The following is a 27,261-nucleotide window of genomic DNA, read 5'->3' as shown; positions in this document are numbered from 1 at the left end:
GTTTTGGTTTTTATATTGCAAGAGCAAGAGGCCGACACAAATCCAGCAGACTCTTGCAGAGAGGGTAAGGATATTGTTGGCAGTGCAGACAGACGGGTAAGTTCCAAGTCAGCTGCTCCACCATCAGCCGAGCAGACAGCGACTTTCACAGTGACACAACAGAAAAAAGAGAAATGAGCTGATATGTGTGTAAATCATCATAACCCTCCTGCCTGCTCCCACTCCTCTGATCACTCTGGCTTTAGCTGATATTCAAGCAGAAACGCATCCAAAATCTGCAGTTTTACCAGTTTTTGAAGGAAAGCATAAAGGAAAATAAAGATAAACTGATCCAAATTGTGAAGAACACAATGGAAACTGTGAAATTCTGAAAACATACTTGAGGTGACATTGTGCAGTTGCATGAGTAAGTGGGCTGAAGTCGCCCTCGTCTCGGAAGCCAGGGGGGCGATGAGCCATTCGACGCTTGGATCTTATGTAACACTGAGAGATGGGCTGTCAGTGGGAAGCAAATCAGGCATTGTGTGACTGATTTCAAAATCTGACCGCTGTGTTGCGATCGTAATCAGTCCGTGACAACACATTTAAGACAAGGAGGAAAACACACTGACTTCAATAAGCAGTAAAATACCCACAGATCACTTTATTTAGCCTCAAGTAAGCACATGACATATTTAAAGTTTAAGATGGAATCCAGTTTACAAAGAGTGTGTGCTTGTATTAACTGTAATAATCATTTTTGGTTGAAGGATAACTAGGTGAAGTCATCGCTGTTGAGTAGCAGCTGATAATGATGAGGTAGACAGTGAGACAGCCAATATATACACATCTGAATGTTAAAAAGACGCCAGCTGTGCCAGCTGAAAATACTTACTGTCGGGTAATTAAAAACACGAAGAACAACAACCTGCATAGGGCTGCGTACTGAGACTAAGAAAAGAAAGACAATAAACACAGCACCTACATAACCAGGGTACAAACATTACACCTGCAGCCTGGAAAGTACAGACTAAACACATAATATTAATAAAAAAGCCCTGTTCTTATACTCTTCTATAATAACTACACATCTTTTTTAATATAGCTGTTATATATCTGCTATTCTTTGAACTGAAACCTGATTAAAAGTAACAGATTTGCCACATTGTTTTCTTGTATTGGGTTCATTATCCGAAATCTACACAGTACAATGTATCTGAAGGTCATATTGTATATGACAAGAAAAAAAATCAATGCTCTTTCACTGCACATACAATTCAGAATATAAAAATAAACTTTGTAAATATAAACTGAAGCGAGGAAAAACACATATCAGCAGCTTGGATTTACAGTTGTGTGGTGTTATTATGTTATACTTGGCACACTGTTGCTAAGTTACTTGGCTATAGATGTAAATAACTGATGATACATACAGCGTTATGGCAGCATAAATACTACACACATACATACAGTCAAGCACAGTTTCTCTGTATCATCTGTTTTGTGTCAATAATTTAAATGTAAAATTGCCATCACTTAAGTTTGTTTGGTTTCTGAAGTCAAAACAAATATTTATTTCCTTCACGTCCTCACAGAACCTCTTAAGTTGGAGAAACACAGGCCACTGATCCCCGTCACCTGTAAAGCTGAGGTAATAGTACATTTGTACCCACATCGTCGCAGTTAATAAGCATTAATAAGTTAAGCAACTACAATACACCATTACTACTTTACACTAAGATTAACTGGAAACTGATAGCCAAGGAACAAAGATGTTACAAGTCCTCCAAGATGCCAATTTACTTTCAGTCTCCTAAAGTCATATAACAGTCTTTTAGTTAAAGTTTAGTTTAACAGTCATCAGAAGCTTACTGAAATACTCACACCCTCGACTGAGGAGCGCATCGCACGCCGCGTCGAGGAAGGTGCACTTGGACGCCTTAACAGTCGTGGATAACTAAAGAAAGCTATCAGAGAGAGTAAAACAGTTCCTGTCAGGAATCTATTGAATAAAATGTTAAAAAACTGTTTTTTCTTCATCCTAGCAGCTTAAAAGTTAAACGACAAAGTCACTCGAAATACATGAAATGTAATATCGATTTAAAAAAACACACAGTTTTGATATTCTTCTGTAAAATCACATTGCATTGTCCCACACGTTCTGTTAAGTATCACTGTGTTCCAGTTAGATAAAGAGCTGCCCTTGCTGGCCACAGTAACCATCACAGTTTGAGCAGTGTGTGATGTCTAATCATAATAACAGCTCGTGTTTCACAAGTGTGCAACTCTTTTAAGATACACCACAAACACCACTACAGTCACTGTTATCATTTGAGTAAATATATCAAAGCCATTATATACATAAAACCCTTCCACAGTTTCCCGAGTGTTTCTTCTCAGTGTGAGGCATTCAGATTACAGTCCACTCACACTCTGAAACTGTACAAACAGCACTGCCTGGTAGCTAAACATCCACAGCAAAGAAAACACGCTCTGTGACTTGCTGGTCCGACTGAAAAATGTGTAACTATATCACACGTTCGCTACGCTATGCGACCCCACTCACAGAGCAAATGTACAGCAGCTAAAGCCACAATGCTGCAAGTTACACAACCTTATTCCATGGCAACCAACTTGATGATTTGACAACTACTGGTGCCTCAGTCGGCCTTGTCTTCGCCATTCTCGGCATACCCTCGGCTCATCACTGCTACCACAATGCTGTACATGTTGAGCCAGGCTTGACGCAGCGGTGCCGTGTAGGCCGGGCCCAGACTGCACTGCAGCATGTAGAGAAGGGACTCACCCACCGCCTGCAAAAACACACAGGAAAAAAAAAAAGAAAAGAGAAAGTGTTCACGGCTCATTCGCTCGTGAAATTGCTTTGGCAGAGTTGTGCGATAAGATGCTGGTCCTACGGCAAATGACTGCGTTCTGACTCCCACTGCCTGATGCTTCTTCCCGAGGTTGAGCAGAAAGTCCTCCAAGGAGTGAAGGTCATCCAGGTGGCTGACGGCTGCGTCGATCACAAGCATCACCTGAGGCCACGGCCACAAGAGAAACAGAGAGCCATCGCAACTGTGCACAAACTAAACTTTAACGTGTCTGTGTGCTTGTGCTGGTTAATGCGGTGAACAGAGCTCACCTTGGTGACATGTTCCAGAAACTCGGGGCTGGCGAGGCGGTCCTGTGTGGAATCGCAGTTTGTACCGTAGTGGAAAAGATTGAGGAGCGCAGGGTCCAGCTCAAACAGTCTACCACAGACAAATACAACGCTATTCTATAGGTGTACACACATGGCGTAGCCTCAAATATTCACAGAGGGATAAAAATCAATCTACAAAGCAAACATCCACACATCTCCCCTGTCTGATTTAGCAGCAGCTGTCTCAGAGTAAATTGCAGGATTATTGCAGTCTGTCGCCAAGCAACAAGTCAAGCCTCCGGTCCGTGGTGCATGTGGAAAGTGTGCAGGAAAGGATATACACCTGTGCTACATTTATTTACACTGCTGCTATTAGGTAACAACAATACACAGTCCTATCACTTATGCTCTGAGTGCTTTTATATTTGATCTTTTCTTCCAGCACAAAGAATTAAACAACAGCCTCCTTTTGTGTCGTGCTGATCATGGTAGAAGATTACCTGGAGAACATGACGACACCATGAGGAACTTTGTTCTTGCCCAGGCTCTCCCAGCTGCCTCGTATCAGCTCCTTGTCTTTCGTCGACAGCTCCTCCATGCTACCTCAGGCTGCAATCACAAGACAAGTTCTTCAACTCCTCTAGACGATCAGTTGGAGGACGGCCATAGCATCCGAGGGAATGCACAGACAAAACTTCTGCCAATCCACCTGCAAAACAAAGTTGAGCATCAGGTGAGCAATTTGCTAATATAGTGTAAAGGTGGGGACACTGGTGCAGGAGAAACGCTCAGCTCAGCTCGAGGCATACTGTACCTTTTTGAGGTCAGTCTTCCTCTGAACTCCTTCTGGTGCTTCTGTGCTGTGGGGTCTGTCTTTTTCTGTGTGTGTGTGTGTCTGTGAGTGTTTATGTGTGCAGGCAGCAGCCTTGCCTGACACTCTGGTGCACTTGTTCCTCTCTTTCCCCAGCTCACGGTGCAGTCAGGAAGACAAGTTGTGCCACAATCTTATCTGTCACACAGGCTTCTATCTCTCTCTCTCCCCTTCCTGTTTGCCTCTTGATATGCTCTCTCTCCAGCTCTGGGGATATTATTCACGCCGCTGAAGGAGAAAAAGAGGGATATCTCTCTGCTGCTCCAGATAAGCTGCAGCGAGACACAGCTCCTCCTGCAGGTGAACCGAGGACTGAGACATGCAGAGATGCTGCTTGCACACATAACATGCACTGCGTTTAACCCAAAAAAATTAGCCACTGGATTTTTAAGTTGTAATCAAGTGAAAATAAGCAAGAAAACAGCAACAGCAAAAATGCTGCGCAGTGCAATTGCTGGGTAAAGCAGGTAAAATCCATTTAAGGCCCACATTATCCATTTTGGGATGTGTCCCCATCTGCCTAAATTTGCAGCACATGCATTTGAAAATGAAATATGTGGGAATTTTAATACTGCACAGCGGCTGGAGTAATAAGAGACCTGCACGCACCACCTCGGTGAAATTATATTGTTCATCTGCTGAGCAGAGCCACTCCTTAAACAGCGCGATCATAACATTCAGCGGCCAAGCGTGCAGCCTCTCATTAATTTAAATGGGATGTGTTTGTTTCCTTCTCAGCCTCCACACATCTCCGAGGCTGCAGTTTGTTTAAATAGATGTCACAGCCGTCTGCTCCATCGCGTTTCACCGATGCAGGTTCCCGCTCAGATATTATCTAACAGGTTGAAAGCAATTTGTTTTGCTTTGAGCTTTGCATCGGGGAATCAGAGGTGCGCAGCTTTTTCCTAAATGGACTACAGTGGCAGAGTGAGGAGGGATACATGGTTCCCATGACAACCTGACAGGATGTAGCCCTTGAAGCTTGATCCTGTGATATTTGAGATTTCAAAGAAGCGACTGTCTGATTGTTATTTATTACATATTATGTGACAACATTTTGGATTTTTCTCCTTCTCTGTATTTGTGAGGGAGGGCTGAGCGGCAGAGGCACAAACAACGGGCTTGCCGACAGCTCCACAGTCTGGTCTCTTTTTATTCCCCATTTTTTCTTCACAGCAGTGGATTTTTGCGCCGTATTTATAGTGCAGACTGGTCAGTCAAACTGAAGATAAAGACATTTAATAGAAAACAAAATGAAAAATAGCCCCACCTTAAAGATGATGATCCAAAACTAAATCAAACCGCTGAGAAATGATTTTGCACGGGGCTCTTGCGCCTATATAGGCAGTAGCTCCTCCCACTTAAGGAAATAACAATTAAAGACTAATTAACTGTTACATTCATTTATACAAGTGCTCAATCTAGCATTTAAAGAAATGTGAATAAGTTAGCAGTGGGAAAATAAATAAAGATACATTTAGAAAATTTACCTGTTCTTTAATTGTGTTAAATCAATGCATCCTTCAAACATCAGACAAAACTCCCCTTCTTTCACACTGGCCCAGGAACTTGACCATATAAGGAGTTCAAAAGGGCCTGGACTTGTTTGGCAGTTCCTGGGTCTGAATTAGATAGAGGTTAGAAAGCAAATTAATCAGATGCAAATCTTGAAAACTTATTACGATTCCATGACTAATGTGGAGGCAACGTTGCTAAGATAAAAGCACTGTGTAGTATTTTAGAGGTCACGAGCCCCGTTGCCATGGTATATCTTTACTGCAGTTATGCAAAAATATATTTAAATCTGAAGACAGCTAGCTAGCTGCATAGACTATGTAACTCCTATCTAAGTGTTACGTTTTAAACCATGCATTCAATGACGGCGATACCACTTAGTGATTTTTAATATTTTCTAGTGTGAATTTACTACACTGACTCCAAAGCACGGCACAACAGCCTACAAAACCATACGGGCGTGCACTGATCTCCATTGATTATGCTTGTAAAACTATTCAAACACTCCCATGTGGTTTGTAAGTAAAAATGACATCTCGAATTCCTGGCAGTCAGCTGTCAAAGCACAAGAGTACAGCGGAGGCCAGTGTGTAAGAGTATTTGATGTGGATGTACAGGCAGACCGCTGAGATGGTTTGTGTGAATGCAGATGCATGGTAAGGACTGTTTATTTAGGTGGCACTGTGGCTGTAGAAATAACTGGGAACTTTAACCCGACAATCTAAGAAAAGCCAGTGTCAGATGCCTGGAGTTCTTACGGGACCTGTTCAATTAAAAACATGTAAAAACTTGTAAAACATGTTTTGTTTTGTTTTTTGAATAAAGTAAAATGCAACGGTTAGCATTAGAATACAAGCATTAAAATTTAAGCAAATTTAAGTATTTTCTTTTTAACACAGAGACTGACTGGTTAACAGACAACAGACAAACTGGGCTCAACTGGTGTTCTCAGTGTATTTTTGAACCATTTATTCTGGCAACAACATGCTCATCATCTTCAAAACTACAGATTACATATTCCTTGGGGAAAGTGTTGTAAAACCAACAGCAATCACTTATGTACATTTTTATAAAGTTTTATCTCCTTCCATTTGTGATTGCAAATTCCAGATGTTTTGCGATTTCGTGATTTATAGCCGCTCATCTTAAACTATCAAACATTTGGTGCGGACAGTCAGCAGTGACATGAATCATTTTTGAGGACTGTTGTTTTCTAGTGGAGAGGCCACAAAACTCTGTGCCGCCTGAACCTTTTTGATCATGGCATTTCTTCCCCTTTGGACTTCACGCTCTTCTCTCCCACATCTTCAATTTTCTCCCCGTCTCCTCCATTTTCTTCCCTAAATCAGACATGTTGGGTTAGAAAATGACTATATTGTAATTACATCGAACTTTTACTTGGCTACGGAAATGGTCTTTTTTTTCTCTAAAGACTGTAGAGCAAGCTCAGAAAATTATGTAATGCAACATGACCAAACCACATGAAGTCCTTGGCTCTCCCAGCAGCAGTGCTATTCATATTTTTACCGGACACAGTGGTATTACTCACAGGATGAACAAAACTTGCTACAATTTCTCACGCAGCATACCTGCTTCGAATGTCGTCTTCAGCGCTGCGGTCATCCTCGGATATGAGCGCTTCTCCATTTTCTTCAACGAACTGCTCCTTTAGCCCGGCTTTCTTCAGTTTGCTTCTGTATGTCTGCTCTGCGTGAGCTTTCGCATTTCTCTGCCAGTGAAAACTCAGACTTAGATTCCTGAACGTATGTCACCTAATGCATGTAGTAATGTTCAGGCATTCCTTACCTGTTTCACCTGTTCAAACAGATAAGGGCGTTCACTAACTCTGGCCTTCATTTCCCGTAATTCTCTCATGTAATCCCTCATTCTTTGTTGATCAGCCTCCCTTCACATAAGAGGAGATTATAGTTTTAACTGTTGTAGCAGGCATGTGTAGTTCTTGTGACATGAAATGTAAAACTGCAGAATAAATAGCCTCAGTTATCCAGAACTCACCGATGGTTCTGTAGTTTCTCGTCATACACGTCTTTCAAGCTGCTGCGTGGGTCCAGTAACTTTGCATGGAGGGTTACTGTCTTCTTCATTGCTTGGCATCTCATTTGGTAGTTCCTCAACCAGTTCACACTCTCTTGATTCTTACTATCCCTCATCTCCATTGACGTTCTGTTCAGGTAAAAATTGTCTGCATTTCAGATCATTTCATGGTTTAGGTGTTGAAACAATATGGAGCCAAGTTAATTTTTTTCCCCAGTGGGCCATGCTGACATACTGAGTCACCGCAGCTATGTTGTAATCACAAATCCCTCTAAAACCCTAAAAGCAACCCGACGTTCACCGCCCCAGAAGGTGAACATAAGTACACATCAGGTCGACTGTGATTGTCCTGTTCGGCACCCTCGAGTCCTCTGGTGCACTTCCAGCTACTTTTCCGCCAAAGTTTTTCAATTTATCCCTGAGAGAATAACGATCACTGTCCCACTATGAGGAACAATAATTGAATCATCAATACAAGGACTCACAAATGTCAGAAAATTCCTGAAAGGAAGACTGCAGAAATCGGAATGGATGTGAGGGAATGTACAAAGAAGTGGAAAAGCTAGAGGGACATATACGTTTGTCCCCCCCAAACAAACTGACCACAGCTAAGAGTGGGGGCCCATAAAAGTCCCAGCATAAGTGCCAGCAACGACGTCGGGCACTTACATAGAGATGTCTAAATCAGGTCTTAGCTGTCAGTGACCCAGGGTTTATGTTTTGGAGTGTTCTGGTTTGGTTGCAATAGTTGAGTTATTCTCTTTGAGTGATCTATGTTTGGTTTTCTTGTACTTTAGTGTTCTCTTTTGATCATTTTGTTTCTGTTAAGTTGTAGCTCTTGGGTTCCTAGTTATTCTTTCAACATGTTTGGGGTGTGTTTTTGTTTTCCTTCAGTTCTTTGGGATTATATTCTGTCTCCCTCAGTGTCTAGTCTCATCCTGTGTTTTCTTAGACTTGTCTCTGTTTTCATTCCCCCCAGTCACAGTGTGACGCTCGCGTGTCTCGTATTTGTCACGCTTCCTGTTTTATTTTGATAATCCTTGTCCCGTGTTCAGTGTATTGAGTTTTGCTTTCCTTTGTCTCGTCATGTCAGATTAGATCCAGCTGTGTCTCCCTCGTGTTGCAAATCCTCCCGTTATCCTGCCTGTGTTTTTAAGTCCTCAGTCACCTTCTGTTAGCTGTCGTGTTCTCTACATTTGCTGTGTGTTCTTGCGTAAGCTCCAGGTTCTCAAGTCACGTCTAGTTGTTAGTTGTCATGTCTAGTTCATCTTTTGTTTCTTTCTTTCAGCGTTCATGTACTTAGTTTTAATTTGTATTTTCCAGCAATAAAGATGCCGCCTTTAGTTAAGCTTTTGGTCTCCGAGTCCTGCGTTTGGGTCCTAACCTAGCCTGCCACACAGCTTACCATGACATTAGTGAAAGTAAGTAAAGGGCTTTTCACTGAACAGCTCCAAAAATCCTCCATTAATCTGGTAGACAACAGATTATATTAAAATAGGCTATTTTTTCATATACACAGCCTGAGACTTAAATAGTGTTTTTATCAACTTCATATATTAATGTGGTGTACACTGGTTACACAGTTATTATGTAACTCAAACCACTTTCTATTTGGTTATTTCAAAATGTCTGACATTATATTGTGATACATGGAATCTTTATCTGACTTAAACGTTTAATAGCACCGGAGTGAACACAAGCATTACTAACTGAAGGACAGATTAGCCTCATTAATCTAATTTATCATTACTGAAAAAACAAATTTATTGTACACGAATACGTCAATAATGAAGTCTTTTTTTTTCCTTTTAGGATACACTGAGACAAGATCTGCTGTCATCCAAAAATATTCCAACTCACCTGATGGCCATAGAGCGCTTCCTCACAGCGTCCGTGATGTATGTGGGCAGTGTGTCAGTGGATATTAACGTTAAAGCCCCGAGTGACTTGCTTCTACTGAGATTACTCATTTTTGGTGCCTGTGGATGAAGAGACAAAAACACTCATAACATAATTTTGTTAGCTGAAATCAAAACCAAACTCTTGGCCATCATGCTGCATTTTTTTTTCAAGAATTTGAATAACATGAAGAAAATAGTAACATAAAGATAGTGCAAGAATTGCAGTGTTAGAGCAAATGTAATGGCTTTTCTCCATCAAACATAGCATGACTAGCTTAATTAGTTCTTTTTTTTTTTTTTGAAAATGTATCACTGTGCACACAGCAGACACTTTATTAGCACTGGGTTGGAACTCCTTTTTTACCCTCAGAACTGACTCAATTAATCATGGCAGAGATTCAACAAGGTGCTGGAAACATTTCTCAAAAATGTTGGTCCATATTGACATGAGACATGATAGCATCACACAGCTGCTTCAGATTTATGCACATCCATGATGCAAACCTCCCGTTCCACTGCAAAACAAACGTGTTCTATTGGACTTAGCTGTGGTGATTGGAGGTCACTTGAGTACAGTGAACTCATTGTCATGTAAAGAAACCAGTTTGAGATGATTAGAGCTTTGTGACATGGTGTGACATCCTGCTGGAAGCAGCCATCAGAACACTGTGGTCATAACGGGATGGACATGGTCAGCAACAACACTCAGGCAGGCTGTGGAGTTTAAACGATGATGCTCATTTGTTACTAAGGTTGCCCAGAGTTTTACCAGAAAACATTCCCCACACTGTTACACCATCAGCAGGCTAAACTGTTGACACAAGGCAAGATGGATTCATGCTTTCATGTTCTCTAGGCTATATTCTTGGCCTCAGTATCATCTCCTTCAAGGTTTAATGTGTTGTGCATTCAGAGATGCTCTTCAAACCTTCCTATCAGCTCAAAGCAGTCTGGCCATTCTCCTCTGACCTCTGGCATCAACAAGTCATTTTCACACAGAGTACTGTGGCTCACTGGATATCTTCTTTTGTTCAGGCCACTCTCTGTAAACCCTGTAGATAGTTCTGCAGGAATAGCCTAGTAAATATGAAATATTCAGACCAGCCTGTGTGGCAAAAACAACCATGCCACGTTCAAAGTCACTTAAATCACCTTTCTCCTCTATTCAGATGATTTGAACTTCAATAGGCTATCTTGACAATGTCTACATGTTTAAATGCATTGAGTTACTGCCATGTGATGGCACTGACAGGCAGCCTAATATGTGTGCCTAACAAAGTGGGCAATGAGTGTATATTTCCATATATTCCTATATGGAAAGCCTAACTAAAACAATGACTGACATTTTAATGCAAGATTAAATCAACTAAGGAACTAAGGAAGACCATCATTTGCCTTCAACAAGTGTAAACTGGTAGTTTCGTTTTTATGTGTAACTACAATTACTGTGAGCACAACTGCTTCCAGAACCTCTTACTAAACAGTTACAGAAAAAAAATAAATAAAAAGATTAATGGCAATAACAGCTTCAGGAATAATTTCATATCACTTACAAAAATCCTAAAGGATCTTCCGGAAATATCACACAGTAAAAGGTAATTTAGTACAATTACATGTGATTATTCTAGACATATGGTAACAGTTAAGCTAAATGTACAGTAGATATTTGTAACGTCAGTAAAATATTTAAAAATCTGCCTTAAACTTTCTGACAAGCGTCATAAAACATAACTGTGGTAATTGGATAATTACAAAAGCCACAAGACACATGAAAGGAAGACGTGACGAAACTTTCACTGATCACAAAGTTTGGATTAGAGAAAATTACTGTTATTCTTACCTAATTACTGGTATAATTATTTTTAGCCTTTAATGCTCTCATGTGAATCATCCGCCCAGACAAATTTCAGTGAACATACACTACCAGTCAAAAGTTTGGACACACCTTCTCATGTAATGTTTTTCTTCATTTCTCTACTCTCTACATTGTAGAGTCTCACTGAAGACATCAGATATATGAAGCAAGATATATGGAACTATGTAGCAAATGAAAAACTGATAAATAACTCTAAACATGTCTTTGCATGCCACCCTTTGCTTTGTTGACAGTGCTGCCTTCTCCCAATGAGCTTCATGATGGAGTCACCTGAAATGGTTTTCACTTCACAGATGTGCCTTGTCAGGGTTCATTTGTGGACTTTGTTGCCTTCTAATGAGGCTGGGACCATCAGTTGTGTTGTGCAGCAATCAGGTTGGTACACAGCTGACAGCCCTATTTGACAGCTGTTAGAATTCATATTATGGCACGAACCAATCAGCTAAGTAAAGAGAAACGACAGTCCATCATTACTTTAAGAACTAAAGGTCAGTCAGTCCAGATTGCAAAAAATTCTGAATGTGTCCCCAAGTGCGGTCGCAAAAACCATCAAGCACCATCAAACTGGCTCAGATGAGTTAACAGCACCTTAGATTAGAGCCCAGATAAATGCCACACAGAGTTCCAGTAGCAGACTCATCTCTACATCGACTGTTCAGAAGAGACTGCACGAATCAGCTCTTTATGGTCAAATAGCTGCTAAGAAAGCACTACTAAGGAAAAGCAACAGAAGCGGAAGATATTTGGTTGGGGGAAGAAACACAAGGTATGGACATTAGAGCAGTGGAAATCTGTGTTTTGGTCTGATGAGTCCAAATTTGAGATCTTTGGTGCATGCATGGTTCCCATTGTGAAGCATGGAGGAGGTGGTGTGTTGGTGTGAGGGTGGTTTGCTGGTGACAGTGTTGGGGATTTATTCAAAATTGAAGGCACTGAACTAACACGGCTACCACGGCATCCTGCAGTGACATGCCATCCCATCCAGTTTGTGTTTAGTTGGACCATCATTTATTTTTCAACAGGACAATGACCCCGAATACACCTCCAGGCTGTGTAAGGGCTATTTGACCAAGAAGGATAGATTGAGCGCTGCGCCAGATGGCCTGGCCTCCACAGTCACCTGACCTAAACCCAGTAGAGATGGTTTCGAATGAGAGGGACGGCAAAGTGAAGGCAAAAGGGCCAACAAGTGCTCAGCATCTCTGGGAATTCCTTTAAGACTGTTGGAAAACCATTTCAGGTGACGACCTCATGATCCTCATCAAGAGAATTCCAAGAGTGAGCAAAGCAGTAATCAAAACAAAGGGTGGCTACTTTGAAGAATCTAAAATGTAAACATGCTTTGAGTTATTTCACACTTTTTGTTTATTACATAATTACATATGTTTTCATTCATAGTTTTGATGCCTTCAGTGAGAATCTACAATGTAAATAGCCATTAAAATAAAGAAAACCATTAAATGAGAAGGTGTGTCCAAACTTTTGACTGGTAGTGTATATACACATCTTCTCGTGAAGTATGTCTCATTAAAAAAAATGCTGCTTTAGCTGAGGGATGGAAAGAGAGCAAATATTATATGGCTGAAGATCCGGCTCTGTAAAAGCACGACTTGAATTAAAGGTTACAAATCATGAGTCGGAAAAACTTTGAAACATGAGAAGAATAATTCCTCTTTGAAGATGGATTGCTGAAGGTATTTTAAAATAGCAATACGATTCCACAACTGAGGAGACTTGTTTGCAAAGCCACGAAAAAAATAACACACAAGGCCTCAAACCATACAATAAATCTCATTTCATGAAACACGCTGTTTTCAAAGTCACAGAAACAAAAATGTGACCTGGTCAAATTCCCTTGTTACATTTTGTGAAATAAACACTGTGCTGTGGGACCACGGGAATATGTTATATTGCAGAGCTGCCAAAAACTGCGGAGTCAAATAAGAACGGATTTAAATGGAACAGGATAACATCCTGAACAGTAGAGGCTTTAAAGAAGGTAAGTGGCTCAGAGTAAATCTCCTTAAGAAAAAGAGAAGGGTACTGATTTGATAAAAAAAAAAAAGGTGGGTGGATATGTCTCAAACTATCCATGAAGCAGAGAAGGAGTGAGAGACTTCAAAAAACTTCTGAAATGTGCATCTGGTTCAATACAGAGATTATCCATTAAAACTGAGTTTAATATGATTTCTTTCCTGGCTAATAAAAATATTTCTAAAAATCTGATTTAAAACATGAACTCTAGTACATAAATGTTCAGAGAACATAAACTGAAGTCCAAAAGCAGCTAAAGAAATAAATACCAATAAGAAGCAATGAACATGTTTTACCTGCGAGTGTACCGGACTCGTCCTGCTTTGCCTTGGTGGGCGAGATGAAGTTCTCAGGACAAACGGCTGACACTTTGTCACATCTTTAACCTGCATTTTCTTCAGCGTCTCTGTCTGCAAGGCCTTGTGCAACATGCTGAAATCAGGGACCTCGTGGATGATTTTTGGATGGAAACTAGGCTTCTCATCCAAAAATCTCAGCTTTTCTTTCCTTGTGCGCTCTGCTGTGCGAAGTTTCGGGCCATTCCGAGTAGGATTCTCCTCCCTCGCAGTCGCCTGAGAGTGGACTTTTCTGCAGACTTCCTCCTGGTCTAAATAAAGTTAGACAGGGTATACACTGTAGCCAATTCACTGCCTAGAGTGTACTGTATGCATGCACAAATATGATACAATAACAGTTGAAATCTTCCACTTAATAACTCTTAATTAAAGTTTGAAGAAACACAGATCAATCACCCAGTTTGCTTCCACTGAGGACAAAGAAAATCTTCACTTTCAAACAGCTTCACACATAAGCACTGCTACTTTTGTGGTGTTCTATCAAATGCTGCTAACAAATTGATCTGAATCAACTAGCTTTTTTTGTTTGAAGTTTTAGATGAATGTCAAAAGAAAAAGAAAACATTAGACATCACTGTGTTAAAGGGTTTTTACATTAAATTTGGGGATTTTAATTCAATTTGATTCCTTAAAAAATTCACAATGTCTAATGTTTATGTTTATTAAAGTGTAGCATGGCGTCTTTCAGATTTGTGGGCTTCATTACTATTTCTTCACAATTTTGGTCTTAATTCATTATTTGATCTCAAAATTTTGCCAGTTCAAGCTTTTATAGTAATTACTCTGGCTGTTTAAAACTTACTTATATATGCAGCCTAAGACAAGAAGTCACAGGTATGCTTTACCTGGTTCCAAAGACCACAACCCAGTTACATGAATACTAAGTGCCCTTTCTAATCCATCTCTTCATAAAACCAAATCATTAGTCAGAAAAGGAAAACCGACCTTTTGTCTCAGAGTCTGGGGAGTCTTTTATTTCTTTCTGAGATGGTTTTCTAACTCGAACACTGTTTTTCATATCTTGCTCGACTTGGTTTAACCTTGCAATCAGTTTCTCCCTTTTCTCCTTTTCTCTCTGCAGGAAGCTGAAAGGCTTCTGAATGGAAAGCAAGAACTGCTTCCTCTGTTCGTGGGCCTCCTTCCTCTCCTTTTCTCTGTGCTCCATCATGTCCTGGTAGATGGGCTGAATGATGTGGCTGGGGACAGGAAGAGCAGAGAACTTCTTCTGACACTCAGCCTCGGCTTCCTCCTCTTTGATCAGCTGTGAAGTTTTAGCTAAAGGAAACGGCTCACACGCTTGAGTCCTGACAGAACAACGCTTCCCATCTGTTAAAGATAACCAGGCTGGAGAGGATGAGGTGTCGGGCCTCTCTGATTGTAGGGGTTTGTGGGAAGTGTTTAGGATTTCTGAAGAAGATCTTGTCATCCTGTAAAACAGTACAGCTCTTTGAAATAGGTCAATTTTAAGTGGACGAAAGCCAAAAAAAATAAATAATATGAGGTAACATACTCTGTCGGGTTTTTTTTATTTCCAGAAGTGTTTTTACTTGAATCAGCTGACAGGTGAGCGTTCTGCTGAATCCTCTTTTCCAGCTCCTCCGTCTGTATCCTTTCTGTCTCCTGCAGCTGCTGTTTCAGGGTCTCTCTAAGAGCCTTAAGATGCAGCTGGAGCATTAACTCTGATTGCAGTCCATCCTCCAGCAAAGTATCCAGCTTTAACTTATCGTTCATACCTGTGATATTGAAAAGAAAAAAAGAGATAAAAAGAGTTGTTGTTTTTTTTAATCTTGTGAATATCTATGTTGACTAGGGGCTGATATGCTTAATTTAATATTTTATTTGTCTATTGATAAAAACTATGACAATCATTTTGATAATTGACTCATAGTAGATGTCAACTGTCAGGAATTCAGTTCAACTTTATTTGTATAGCCACACTTTAAAACAATATTTGTTTCAAGGTGTTTTATATTTTAAGGTGAAGACCTTTCAATATTAGAGTGAGCAAGCACTTGGTCACTACTGGGAGGAGAAACTCTCTTTTAACAGGAAAAGATATCCAGCAGAACCAAACACAGGAAGGGGCCAACATTTGCAAAGACTGGTTAATGGATGAGGAGGAAGAGAAGGGAATAGAACCTAGAGAGACCACAAACAAGACAAAAAAACCCCCAAAAACTACAGGACTTAGTACCTAGTGTGTCTGTCTCCTGAGCCCAAACTGTAAGATGGTTAGTTGGAAAGAGTGAAATACTTTACTGAGATAATGTGATACACTATAAGGACAAAAGTACTGGGACAGCTACACATTACACATAGACAAATTAATACATAATAATAAATAGTAAACAATATGTATGTGAATAATGTGTATGACAGCAATGTGTATTTCTTCATTGCAATTAAAAACTGTTTTTCTTGCTGCTAAAAAACTGTTGAACACGTTTCTCTAAGGTCTTTCTTTTTATTAATCACACAAAATTCATGAAATAAGCAATAAGAAAATTAGGATTTGTTCTCACTATGAACTAAGAAGGGGAAAATACAATCAAATAACTCTAATCAATGCAAATAAAAATTTTGACACTCCTGCATCCACGGACTACATTGCACATGCGCTCTACTCTCAGTGTATGAGCTGTGTAAATTGGTCACTATGGCAACCACGCTCTCAGCGGAACATCAACATGGTTGTATGTGTTTACCATTAATAGCGCTTGTTTCAATACGATTTATACTTTTTTTTTCTATAAAAACAAACTTCCTTTTCATCTTCTGCTACTTAAGTTCCCGTTAAATACCAATATAATCACAGAAAAATCAACCTGAGAGTACTAATGAGCTGCCAACCTGGGAGCAGACGAGTTTTAACAAGTATTTCACGGCGTCGAAGATTCCTCCAAACGCTCAGTAGTTGCAGTACAGTTTGTTTGTTGAGCTAATGACTCCCGAAGTTGATACAGTTCTTTGTATCCCACCAGAAGAGAGGTTTTAGAGTTTTTAGCCAGTTGTCAGTGCTGGTAGCTTTAGCGCTGTTTGTGGTCAGAGGCAGAAACGCCACCCGCGGAAATTACCTTCTGTGATTGGTCGTAAAACCGGAAGTACTTCCTCTTGCAGCGCTTGTCAACACAACATGGCTGTGTCACAGAAGAGTCGCGGCTGCTCTTAGTAGGACACATTCAAGGGGAAACGTCTGTCTCTTTAATTGTTGTATGACACTCTTCAAAGCCCGACCCTGGACTGTTTTCCTTTGTTTATCCAGAGGCTTCTCTCTCATGCGAAGACAGACTGAAACATGCACAAGCTCACGAGGGCGTCGCTGGCCTTAAACGGACTCAGCCGGTGTTTTGTAACAGAAAAGCATTTATCTGCTATAAAAATCACCAGGCGAGGATTAGTATGTGCAGATCACGGGAATGATGTTTATGATATAATTATATCCGGGGGAGGGATGGTTGGATCTGCAATGGCATGTTCCTTGGGTGAGTGCTCGACTAGTGTTGCAAGACTTTGCTGTTAACTTGTCCAAATCCAGATTAAAGTTGGTGTGCAGAGTAGCAGTGCACTCTTTCTCTCACAGAGAGGGAATGTCACTCACTACTATACTGGAAAAGATATCTCTAAAATGTGCTGGAGTATTAAAACATGTAGTCAGAGCTCTAAATCAAATGATTGCATCCACATCACAGGACAACGAATCCAATTGCAGGTTCATTACACATGTTTAATCTTACACATGTGCTCTCATATTTAAACTATATTATATATTGTATGCATTTACTTTCCATCCACAGGTTTGGATCCAAACTTGGAGGGTAAGAAGATTCTGCTGCTTGAAGCCGGCAACAAGAAAGTAATGGACAAAGTCCCGGACACCTATAGCACCAGAGTTAGCTCCATCAGTCCAGGCTCTGCCACCCTTCTCAGTGGTACAGTATACAACCAAATCTGAACAGAATCTGCTTGAAAAATGCAGCAAAATATAATCCTGAGTAATTTCCTTTCTGTGACAAGTTTGTTGTCCTTGACTACTAAATGGCTCCCACAAGGTAAGCCAGGGATCAGACGCTGGCTGGTCACCCATTTTTAGCAGGGATCATATTTAACCTCAGTTGTTCCTTTTGTAATGGATCACCTGAGGTTTTTCCTAGCAGTGTTTTTTTTTTTTTTTTTTTTTTTTTCCCGTAGTACAGCTAAGAATGTGAGGTTTGGTCCAGCCCAAACTGCAGTTTAAATATGTCTCCTGAGCTTAAAGAAGTCAAAAGCCAAGGAAAAGGAGAGTCAGGGATTTGACACTGTAATTTCAGTTGGGCTTGATGGGCTTGTTTTTTAAACATAGTCTTTGTCCTAAATTACAACTTCAGGTCTTGAATCCATTAAAAATAGCTGAAGGTGGTCATCAGAACTTTTTCTTCTTCTTTCGGCTGGTCCCTTTAGGGGTCGCAACAGCACCCCACCCTTTTCCTAACATCCGTTTTTGTCACAACAACCCTCTGCATGTCATACTACACCACATCCATGAATCATTTTTGTGATCTTTCTCTTTTCCTTCTGCCTGGGAGTTCCTCTATTAATGATTTTCACTTATCCAAAACATCCTTGCCTGTCTAACTTTGTCTCCAGACCGCTCAACCTGAGCTGTCTCTCTGACATAGTCAATTCTGATCCTTTCCATCCAGATCACTACCAATAGAAATTTTAACATCTTCAGCGCTGTCACCTTTAGTTCAGCCTCCTATTTTTTCACCACCGTTTCCAAATCATACATCATAGCAGGTTTCACTACCATCTTGTAAAGCTTCTGGAGAAACAATCCCCCAACAATCAAGCGACCCACTGTGAGCAAGAACTTGGCAATGGTGGGAACAATAAACACCCTTTTAACAGGAAGAAACCTCTGGCAGAACCAGGCTCGAGGTGGGACAGCCATCTGCTGCGATCGACTGGTGGTTGGGGGATAATGTGTGTTAGGATGTCACAAATCACACCTCCAGGGAAGAGTCCCTGCAAATCAATGCAAAGTTGTTCTGAGTGATCACCTTTGTATTATAACTAAGCATTTTTATTCCCAGTGGAGTTGTTTCTTCCAGAATGACAATGCCGCCACCCATAGGGCAGGAAGGGTCACTGAATTGCTTAGTGAAGATGGCATTGACATATATAATATGCTGTGGGCTTTGCGGCCACAAGATCTCAGCTTAATTACACACCTATGGAAGATTTTAGACTGGCGTGTTAGGCAGCATGCTCAGCCACCGTCATCAAAACACTGAATGAGGGTATATGTTTTGAAAGTATGGTGTTTCACCCCTGCAGTAAATTTCCAGTGACTTTTTTTTTTTTTAGAATCAGTTGAAAGCTGCATTTAAGATGTTCTAGATTTAATGTGGTCCAACAGCTTATTAAGGTAGTTTGTTAGTTTTTCCTTCAATATGTGACATGTCTGTAAGTTAAACCATATTTATCCCGGTTCAGGTCTACACATGCCAACCTCCTACCTGTCTGCCTGGTAGACTATGCAGTCCAGTGCATGAGCATGTGTGATAAACATTATTTTTGCAGGTGCCAGAGACAAACCCTAAAGTTTATCTTAGCATCTCAAATAAAGCCCTTCACATATCTTATTTGTGTTTTCAGTCACAGTGACCCATTAATAAACTTTTCCTCTCCAATCTCAGACTTTTATTTTGACTGTAGTCTCAATAAAAATGTTGAATGCGGCGGTGCAATTTGAAAGGGTAAATGTGAGACGTCAAGTTTGGCTTTGACGTCATTGCCCGTGACCGACACCTGCACAAAAGATTAAAAGGTTACTAAAAACAAACAGTGACTGATGAGAGATCAATGAATGATCTGTGTCATCCTTTAAGCACTTTATAATGTTAGGTTTGATGCCTCTGCTTTAATTAATACTCCTGAACAAAGGAAAAATGCACCCACAATCCAACATCTGCACCTGATTGTTGATCCTGGAGCTGCCAAAAGTGTCGGTCCTTAACCCTAGTCACAACATTCTGCACATTATGCAAACATGTGCATTCATTTTTGTTATATTTACTTCCAAAGTGTGACTATGATTATTTATCCATACTGGCATACTTTTTTTTTCCATTACTGTTAATTGTTCTGAAACGTGCAGAGAAAAACACAGAGGCGCAGAAAAATCCAAACTGCCCTGAATCAGTCTGTGTGAGTCATCTGTGGATCTCTGAATGACTTCACAAACCACATTTGTCCAATCTGACCTCTTTCTTTTGTCAGGTATCGGAGCATGGGAGCACATCACAAAGATGAGGTTCAAGCCCTATAAAAAGATGCAGGTAGGTCAATCTTAAAGTTAACATTGTTAACTGTGATTATACCTAGAGCCTTGTTTAACACGGCGCATCTCCCCGAGTTGTCCTGTTGCACCACTCGGCTTTTCCTTCTCACGTCCTCCAGACTTTGTAATTTACTGGCATACTGGATGTATTTCTGTCATCCATCAATCTCGACACTGTGCAATTTGTGGATAGAAAAATCTGTGACGCTCAGCCTCCGCTCAGTCATTCCTAATGAACAAGCAACACAATACTCTATCATATGATCATGAGTACGGCATATAATTGTTCTCGTTAAAATGGCAAGCGGTGGTTTCGCGTGACATGCATTTCATTCATTCCTTTGTGCAGTTTATGCCCCTTCAGTATCACCGCGCAATCTATGGCACCCCAAAACGCTAAAGAACACAAGGCATATTTAAAAGTACAGGATGGCTCTCTGACCATGCTAGTTCTATTTATTAAAACTGTTTCCTATGAAGAATACATTATTTTGACATTTTCAAATTAGTATCCCCCCCAAAAAATCCTCTAATTATGAAGATTCATGTGAACAACGGGAAGAAGATGAAAGATTAGGAGAGTGGTTGTTTGCTGCAAAGTCGAGCCCGCTTTACAGCTGTGGGTGCAGCCTCGGTGCCTCTTGTAAGATGTGGTCGGTGTGTACCAAACACTCGACCGCAGGGTTTCTCTCTGGGCCTAAGATGTCATCATGCAGTGCCTCACAGTGATTATGGTAGTGTACCTCACCCATTATACCTTCACTCTGCTACCACTGTTTTGGCTTGTTTGCCCATTGAATTTCAGTCATATACATCCCAGTCATAGCACTGGAAAGTATGTTCTGCAGGTCAACTCTAGAAAGCAGGCTTTCCCTGCACTAAAGTAAGCGTCGAGGGTTTAGATTTGAAACACAAGGCGAACCGTTTGTTTCTTTTTCTTTCTTTCTTTCTTTTTTTGCTAACGAGGCGTTACCCCCCACCCCGACCCCCCGGATTTTCTCTATAAAGTTTTATTCACGCATCTTGTTTGAGTCTTGCAAAAGAAGTAGGAACTCACTCTGCCCCAGAGCTGCATCATTTCACCCTGCATTAAACAAAACCAAAACAATTTTTGGGCTGGTCTCAGTAAATCTTTCTTCCCAACCACTTATCACAAGTTGCAAACTCACTGCCATTAGCGGTTTTCTCATGGGTATATCTCCCTACTTTATGGCAAGTTGGAAAAAAGTAGCGCAGCAGCATATTACTGCAGAATGACGGGTTCTGTCACCCAGGAAAGGATTAACCTTGTACAAACGCTTTTCAACCCCCCCCATCACGTTTAGCTCAGGCGGTGCTTTCAGGGTTAGAATTACAGTAGCCTAAAACTATATCTCACTCTGCCACTTTTGGTCCCGGATAAATATTGACTCTCACTCTGTAATGTTCTCAAACATGACATTTGTTATTTGTGTTTCCCAGAAAGTGTTTGAGAGTGAGAGAGAAAAAAAAATCCACATCACAAAAATATTATTTGGTCCTCCGCCTCACAGAGCTCCATTAAAGCTGAAGTCAGCTGTCCACACAGAGCGCTGCCGGTGACCCTCGCCGCTCTGCGTTTGATGCATGTAGGCTGTGCCGTCCTTCGGCAGCAGTTAACAACTTTGATGTGTTCAGCCCAAGCGAAGCGCCACTTCTCTGCTTACTATATATAGGAAACGGAGATGCGTTTAAGGATAGACTTGTAGACCGCAGGCGTAATGAGTCTCTCATTTAGGTTTGGGATGCCTGCTCAGATGCCCTGATCACATTCGATAAGGAGAACGTGGAGGACGAGATGGCGTACATCGTGGAGAACGACCTGGTCGTGGCCGCGCTCACTAGACAGCTGGACAGTCTGTCTGGTAAGATTATGATTAAAACATGAAGCACCCCCCACCCAGAACACACACACACACACACACACACACACAGTAGTTTGATTTCTATTCCATCTCCCTGCTGCCATACTCAGGCAGCTAAAGCCACCACTTTTATTCCATCCCGTCCCCAGGTTTTGTTTATTTGTACTCTCTCTCTGTCCCTGTGACTGTTTTTAAAGACAAGCTCTTGGAGCCATCCTTGTTTTTCCTGCAATTTCAATCTAAACCTCACTGCCAGTGCCCCAGCACCCTGCGAGGACACGTGAAATGGTCCAGTGACCTATTTAAAGCCGCCATGTGCTCCCGGGTTTTGCCACCTCTCAAGACGCTAAATCGCTGACGGGGTATAGCGCCGCATTGCCTTTGACAGCAGCCCAACTTTTGTGAGGTTCACAAATAAAACTGAGCTCTGCTATGTCCTCCACAGTTAAAGTGGCATATTTATAAACACTTTTCGGCGTTGTGCGCCAAACAAAAGGGGCGTGCGGTTACATCACGTTTGTGCCTCATGTGCCACCAGCTGTCTCATTTTTAGCATTTGGGATTGTTATGCTCGAGATGCACATGTACTCGAAAAATTTACTCCTCGCCAGCTGTTTTCAATGTAAGCCCTGCTCTCCAGGCAATGAAAAAACCCCAATTTTTGACAGAAACCGGTCTGTGGATGGGTCCCGCTCCAAGTCAGCATGAGCCAGAGTACGATCTGGATCCTTACATGTTTTGGGATGTCCAGCTGTGGATATTTTAGGATGAGGAGCAGTGTTAGTGCAAAATCTAACAAGCTGAAGTGTGGATTGGTGTGCTTGTAGATAAACACTATTAGTCAGTGCCATGCGGCGTGCCAAGACCATTAAGAGGACTGTCAAATGTGAACTTTGGCAGCTACTGTATGCCACCGAGGAAAACCAGTGGTGTTTTATGAGGTGGTTTATAGATCTTCCACTGCTTTGGCTGCAGGCAAAAACCATCCTTTCTTTCCTTAAAGGAAAAAGTGGCTGATGATGATATATTCACAGGACCAAGATTGATCCCTTTCTTGTGAGAAAGTCACACCAGTTGCTCATTTATTTTGAGAAACACAGTTTTTCTTTTTTCTTTTCTTTTCTTTTCTTTTCTTTTCTTTGAACAGTAGTCACCATTTTTGTGTGTGTTTCTTTGGTGCTTTATAGAAAATGTACAAGTGAAGTACAGGTCCAAGGTGGTGAAATACACATGGCCCATGCCTTCCCAGGAAGCAGACTACATCCCATGGGTGCGCGTCACGTTGGCTAACGGAGAGACTCTTCAGACTAAGCTGCTGGTCAGTTTAATTTTATCACGCAATCTGTGGTTGTTGTTGTGTCATTTTTATTCCATTAATTTCCTCCCACTCATCTGTTTTGCAGATTGGTGCAGATGGACCGAACTCAATGGTGAGGCGGGAATTAGGAATACCCACAGTCAAGTGGAATTATGACCAGTCTGCTGTGGTTGCTGTACTGCACCTATCAGAGGTGAGCGTTAGTATTTACACAATGTAAATCCTCATCATTTGAAGGTTCTTATGCTTTTTTCTTATTTTATGTCTCATATGTACACTCAAGGGACATTTTATTAGGTACACCTTGCTAGTACCAGGTTGGGCCTCTTTTCGTGAGCCTCTGCAGAGTCTGGCCTCAATAGCTTCAATATTCGATGTGTTACCTTTTCAGAGATGGTCTTCTGCATAATTTGGTTGTAATGAACGTGTTTTTCTTCTTCTGTTCTCTTAGCCACGTCTCTCTTGAAAAAGAGATTTTAATTTCAACGAGACTTTTACCCGGATAAATAAAGGATAATTAAATAATACAAATTTGAGGCACAGCTGCATTCCTATTAGTTTAAAGCTGTCTGACCATTCTCCTCTGACATCAACCAGGCATTTCGACACAGAGAACTGGCACTCAGTGAATATTTTCTCTTTTTCAGCCTGATCTCTGTAAACCCTAAAGATGGTTGTGTGGGAAAATCCCAGCAGATCAGCAGTTTCTGAAATACTCAGACCAGCCAGTCTGGCACCAACAAACATACCACATTCAAAGCAAAGTTACTTAAATCACCTTTCATCCTATTCTGATGCTCACTTTGAACTTCACCAGGTCATCTCGATCATGTCCACGTGCCTAAAGACACTGAGCTGCTGCCCTGTGATTGGCTGATTAGATATTTGTGCTAATGAGCAGTCTAACAGGTGTCTAACAAAGAGGCTGGTTGGTGTATATGTACATATATACTGTTAGAGTAACAGATGCTCATATTAAACCTTGCAGCTGCTCTAAACACTCAAGCTGAACAGCTTGTTTCAGGCAGAGGGTGAACTGAGGAGTTGTGTGAAGGCCAAGTACTCTGAAGTGTGAATCATGCAAAGCTACTCTACTATAGTCCAAAAATAAAAATATTGAGCTGGAAATGAGCACAAGTCTCCTAAATATTTAAGCAAACCTTATTGTAAATTCCTTGGTGGATTTACTCAATGATTTTGTTATAATAGTAATTTTAACGTCACATCTGTCAGCAGTCGGAGAACAATACACCCGACCTTTATGATATTGTTTTTATGCACAGTTTATGATATTCAAATATAGCTGTAGAAAACAATGCAACTGTTTAATACGTTTTAATTTATGTGTCGGACAGCCCACGGAGAACAATGTTGCATGGCAGAGGTTCCTCCCAACAGGACCCATTGCGATGTTACCGGTAATATCTGGAGGTTTTTTTTTTACTGCTGCAGTATTTTCATTCTGTCACAGAAGCATTTAATGAAACTTCAGCTGTCGCGTTTTGTTCCTATGCAGCTGTCCGACATGCACAGCTCTCTCGTGTGGTCAACCAGCCATTCGCTCGCAGAGGAGCTCCTCGCGCTGGATGAGGAGCGCTTTGTTGACGCCATCAACTCTGCCTTTGTAAGTCTCGCTTCATACATAAACTGCCAATGCCATATTTACACTCAGGTTCCCTGTCTGTCAGTAAGATTTTGCAAAGTGTCTGTATTTGTATGCAGTGTGCCATATGTGGCACGTGGTTCTCCATACACTTCCACGATGAGCTGTTTTAAGTGGCTCATGCAAACAATACAGTCATTGTTTAGCCCAAAGTATACACAATACTAATATTTCACTGCAGGAACGATACACCTTTCTATTTTTTGTGTTTGGAGAAACTCCTTTTTCCCAAGCTGGCTATTTTTACTGGGCCTGCTTATGGACGGGGTCACCACGGTTGAGTCACGTTTGGTTTTAGGCCTGGTTTGCTAATTAAACCTGTGGTCTCCCAGTGTCGACCATTACTGCATGGAATGTTTTTCAAACAGAGCTAATTCAACTCCATAGCCTGACCGTCATCTTCTTTTAATTAGCCCAGCTCGCGAAGCCTTGCCAAACCAGTTAGTTAGGGAGGGGGGGAAAAAAAGAAAGCCCTTTCGCTGGCCTGGAGTTCAGCTTTGCTCCTGTGTCAGCTAATTTCTTTGTCCACTCAAAGGGGACGGTGTCTGTTTTCTCTCTTTTCTGCTGCTTTTCATTCTCGTCTTCTTTCCTGTCTGTCTGCTCGCTGGCAGTGGAGTAATGAGAACCAGTCGGACCTAATTGAGACGGCTGGCTCGCTGTTTCGAGGTGCTCTGTCAGCCCTCATGCCGTCCGCAGGTTCACCTCGACAGCTTCCCCCGAGTGTGGCGGGGATCGGCCCAAAGTCACGGGTCATGTTCCCGCTCGGAATGGGCCACGCATCTGAGTACATCAGACACAGAGTTGCACTCATTGGGTAAGATAATAAAAACTAAAAGAAACAGCTCAAGCATGTTAATGCCTTTATAAAGGAGAATACGTATTACAAGGTCCTGAAAAAAATGCTCTTAAAGTACGCTTTAAATCTCTTAACTGTTTGCTTAGTTAGCTAATAAAGGGATGGTGATTTGAACTTGTACTGTGTCTAGAACTACTTAACTCGTCCTTTGTTTCTATTTCAGGGATGCGGCCCATCGTGTCCATCCTCTGGCTGGTCAGGGAGTTAACCTGGGATTTGGTGATGTGGCCTGCCTCACGCAGATTTTAAGTCAGGCGGCCTTTAACGGGAAAGACCTGGGTCAGTGAGAACTCTAAACAGACATAGCACAGCGGTTTTCACTAAGCTCTTTTCCATTGCCCCAGCTCAAACGCACGCCGTCAATGTGAACTATAAAAAGCATCAGCTTTTCCGGCAACATTCATTTGATGTTTTATTTTTTGCCCATTCTGTCCCGGAGCTCTATGTAGTCGCTTTTCATAAAAAAACACAAAAATGCTGGTATGTGATGTTCTAAAGTTAACGTAGCGCCAGTGCTTTGAGCTAATGTAGAAAACACATGACGGACTTATTCGGCGTAGACTTTATTCTCAATTTTTTAGCCTCCCTGTTCACGTGTGTTTGTGCAGGAGCAATTCAGCACCTGCTAGAATATGAAACCGAACGTCAGCGGCACAATCTGCCCATGATGGGTGCCATCGACCTCATGAAGCGGCTGTACTCCACCAACGCCGCGCCTGTGGTTCTCCTACGCACCTTCGGTCTGCAGGCCACCAACATGCTACCAATGCTGAAAGTAAGCCTCTCCGTCTGTTTTAGTTTTAGATTTTAGCGAACCTGGACATCGCTCAGATAACATCAACCACCTGTCAAGCACAAACCCCGCCTCCACCTTGACCCCACCTTCCGCCCACTTTTCTGATTACACGGAGCTTTACTTTAGCAGCGTCTATAATTTTACTGGTTCTCAACCTACTACTATGGCATCTAAGTTTAGCCTCAAATTTAGTGTTACCAAAAGTGTGTGGGTGGGGTGCACGGCTGGTCCTGAGGCAGCGGACAGTGGCTTGTGTTTTCACACCCCTTTTATTACCGACCACTCATGTGAAATGGCTTTATTCCCTACTAAGTGATTCAAACCAACACAACTGTAACGGGTTGTAAAGGCATCTCGCTGCTGAGGCACAAAGTTAAAAGTCACTTTCATTTTTTTTCCACATTAAATGCTGTGAGTTCACTGATTTACAGGTCTTGTGTAGAGATTTTGCAGTGCCGCTCGCTTATAACAGGCTTTTCCTGAGCACGAGACAGAGGGTTGGAGAGTTTTTAAGTTCACGTCTGTTTTCACTTCGCAGGAGCAAATCATGGCATTTGCGAGCAAATGATGCGTCTCTCAAGCAGCAGCCGTTTGTGGATCTCCAGCGACTTTCAGCTCTAAATGTTGTAATGTAAAAATACAATAAAATAATAAAAATTTTATTTTTCTCTTTGCCTGTCTAACATTAAAT

The 27,261-nt window shown here is 41.4% G+C and overlaps 3 protein-coding genes across 5 annotated transcripts; 1 reads left to right on the top strand and 2 right to left on the bottom strand.

Annotated features, from left to right (window-relative positions):
- Positions 1–611: 611 nt before the first annotated feature.
- ngb (neuroglobin) lies at positions 612–3,766 on the bottom strand. Its single transcript, XM_025900989.1, has 4 exons — positions 3,625–3,766; positions 3,125–3,233; positions 2,898–3,017; positions 612–2,792 (listed from the first exon to the last, which is right to left on the bottom strand). The coding sequence occupies exons 1-4, from the start codon at positions 3,720–3,722 to the stop codon at positions 2,640–2,642; spliced, it is 480 nt and encodes a 159-aa protein (XP_025756774.1). The 5' UTR covers positions 3,723–3,766; the 3' UTR covers positions 612–2,639.
- Positions 3,767–6,439: 2,673 nt separating this feature from the next.
- fam161b (FAM161 centrosomal protein B) lies at positions 6,440–16,714 on the bottom strand. 2 transcript variants are annotated; one of them, XM_005476957.4, is made up of 9 exons: positions 16,583–16,714; positions 15,243–15,465; positions 14,678–15,159; positions 13,673–13,983; positions 9,426–9,544; positions 7,527–7,694; positions 7,317–7,416; positions 7,100–7,239; positions 6,440–6,850 (listed from the first exon to the last, which is right to left on the bottom strand). In XM_005476957.4, the coding sequence occupies exons 2-9, from the start codon at positions 15,461–15,463 to the stop codon at positions 6,769–6,771; spliced, it is 1,623 nt and encodes a 540-aa protein (XP_005477014.1). In that variant the 5' UTR covers positions 15,464–15,465; positions 16,583–16,714; the 3' UTR covers positions 6,440–6,768. The 2 variants fall into 2 exon arrangements, with proteins under 2 accessions (XP_005477014.1, XP_005477016.1); XM_005476959.3 differs by lacking the exon at positions 16,583–16,714 and having other exon boundaries at positions 15,280–15,420.
- On the top strand, positions 16,363–27,243 carry coq6 (coenzyme Q6 monooxygenase). 2 transcript variants are annotated; one of them, XM_003453053.3, is made up of 12 exons: positions 16,363–16,425; positions 17,527–17,661; positions 19,994–20,052; positions 21,811–21,937; positions 23,125–23,255; positions 23,341–23,448; positions 24,611–24,673; positions 24,772–24,879; positions 25,530–25,732; positions 25,938–26,053; positions 26,383–26,549; positions 27,109–27,240. In XM_003453053.3, exons 1-12 carry the CDS (start codon positions 16,389–16,391, stop codon positions 27,136–27,138), a joined length of 1,284 nt encoding a protein of 427 aa, XP_003453101.1. In that variant the 5' UTR covers positions 16,363–16,388; the 3' UTR covers positions 27,139–27,240. The 2 variants fall into 2 exon arrangements, with proteins under 2 accessions (XP_003453101.1, XP_005477017.1); XM_005476960.4 differs by lacking the exon at positions 16,363–16,425 and adding an exon at positions 16,850–17,214 and having other exon boundaries at positions 27,109–27,243.
- The last annotated feature ends 18 nt before the right edge of the window (positions 27,244–27,261 follow it).

Source organism: Oreochromis niloticus, linkage group LG19, assembly GCF_001858045.2.
Source record: "Oreochromis niloticus isolate F11D_XX linkage group LG19, O_niloticus_UMD_NMBU, whole genome shotgun sequence".
NCBI lineage: Eukaryota > Metazoa > Chordata > Actinopteri > Cichliformes > Cichlidae > Oreochromis > Oreochromis niloticus.
This window is presented reverse-complemented; position numbering and strand designations above follow the sequence as displayed.

Coding starts and splice junctions, on each gene's coding strand:
- ngb (XM_025900989.1), bottom strand. CDS start 3,722: ATGGAGGAGCTGTCGACGAAAGACAAGGAGCTGATACGAGGCAGCTGG. Junction 3,018..3,124: donor TTCTGGAACATGTCACCAAG/GTGAGCTCTGTT, acceptor CCGTGGCCTCAG/GTGATGCTTGTGATCGACGC. Junction 2,793..2,897: donor TCAGAACGCAGTCATTTGCC/GTAGGACCAGCA, acceptor GTGTTTTTGCAG/GCGGTGGGTGAGTCCCTTCT.
- fam161b (XM_005476957.4), bottom strand. CDS start 15,463: ATGAACGATAAGTTAAAGCTGGATACTTTGCTGGAGGATGGACTGCAA. Junction 15,160..15,242: donor AATAAAAAAAACCCGACAGA/GTATGTTACCTC, acceptor ACTGTTTTACAG/GATGACAAGATCTTCTTCAG. Junction 7,417..7,526: donor GAGAAACTACAGAACCATCG/GTGAGTTCTGGA, acceptor TCTTATGTGAAG/GGAGGCTGATCAACAAAGAA.
- coq6 (XM_005476960.4), top strand. CDS start 17,028: ATGCACAAGCTCACGAGGGCGTCGCTGGCCTTAAACGGACTCAGCCGG. Junction 24,880..25,529: donor ACGCCATCAACTCTGCCTTT/GTAAGTCTCGCT, acceptor GCTCGCTGGCAG/TGGAGTAATGAGAACCAGTC. Junction 26,550..27,108: donor ACATGCTACCAATGCTGAAA/GTAAGCCTCTCC, acceptor TTCACTTCGCAG/GAGCAAATCATGGCATTTGC.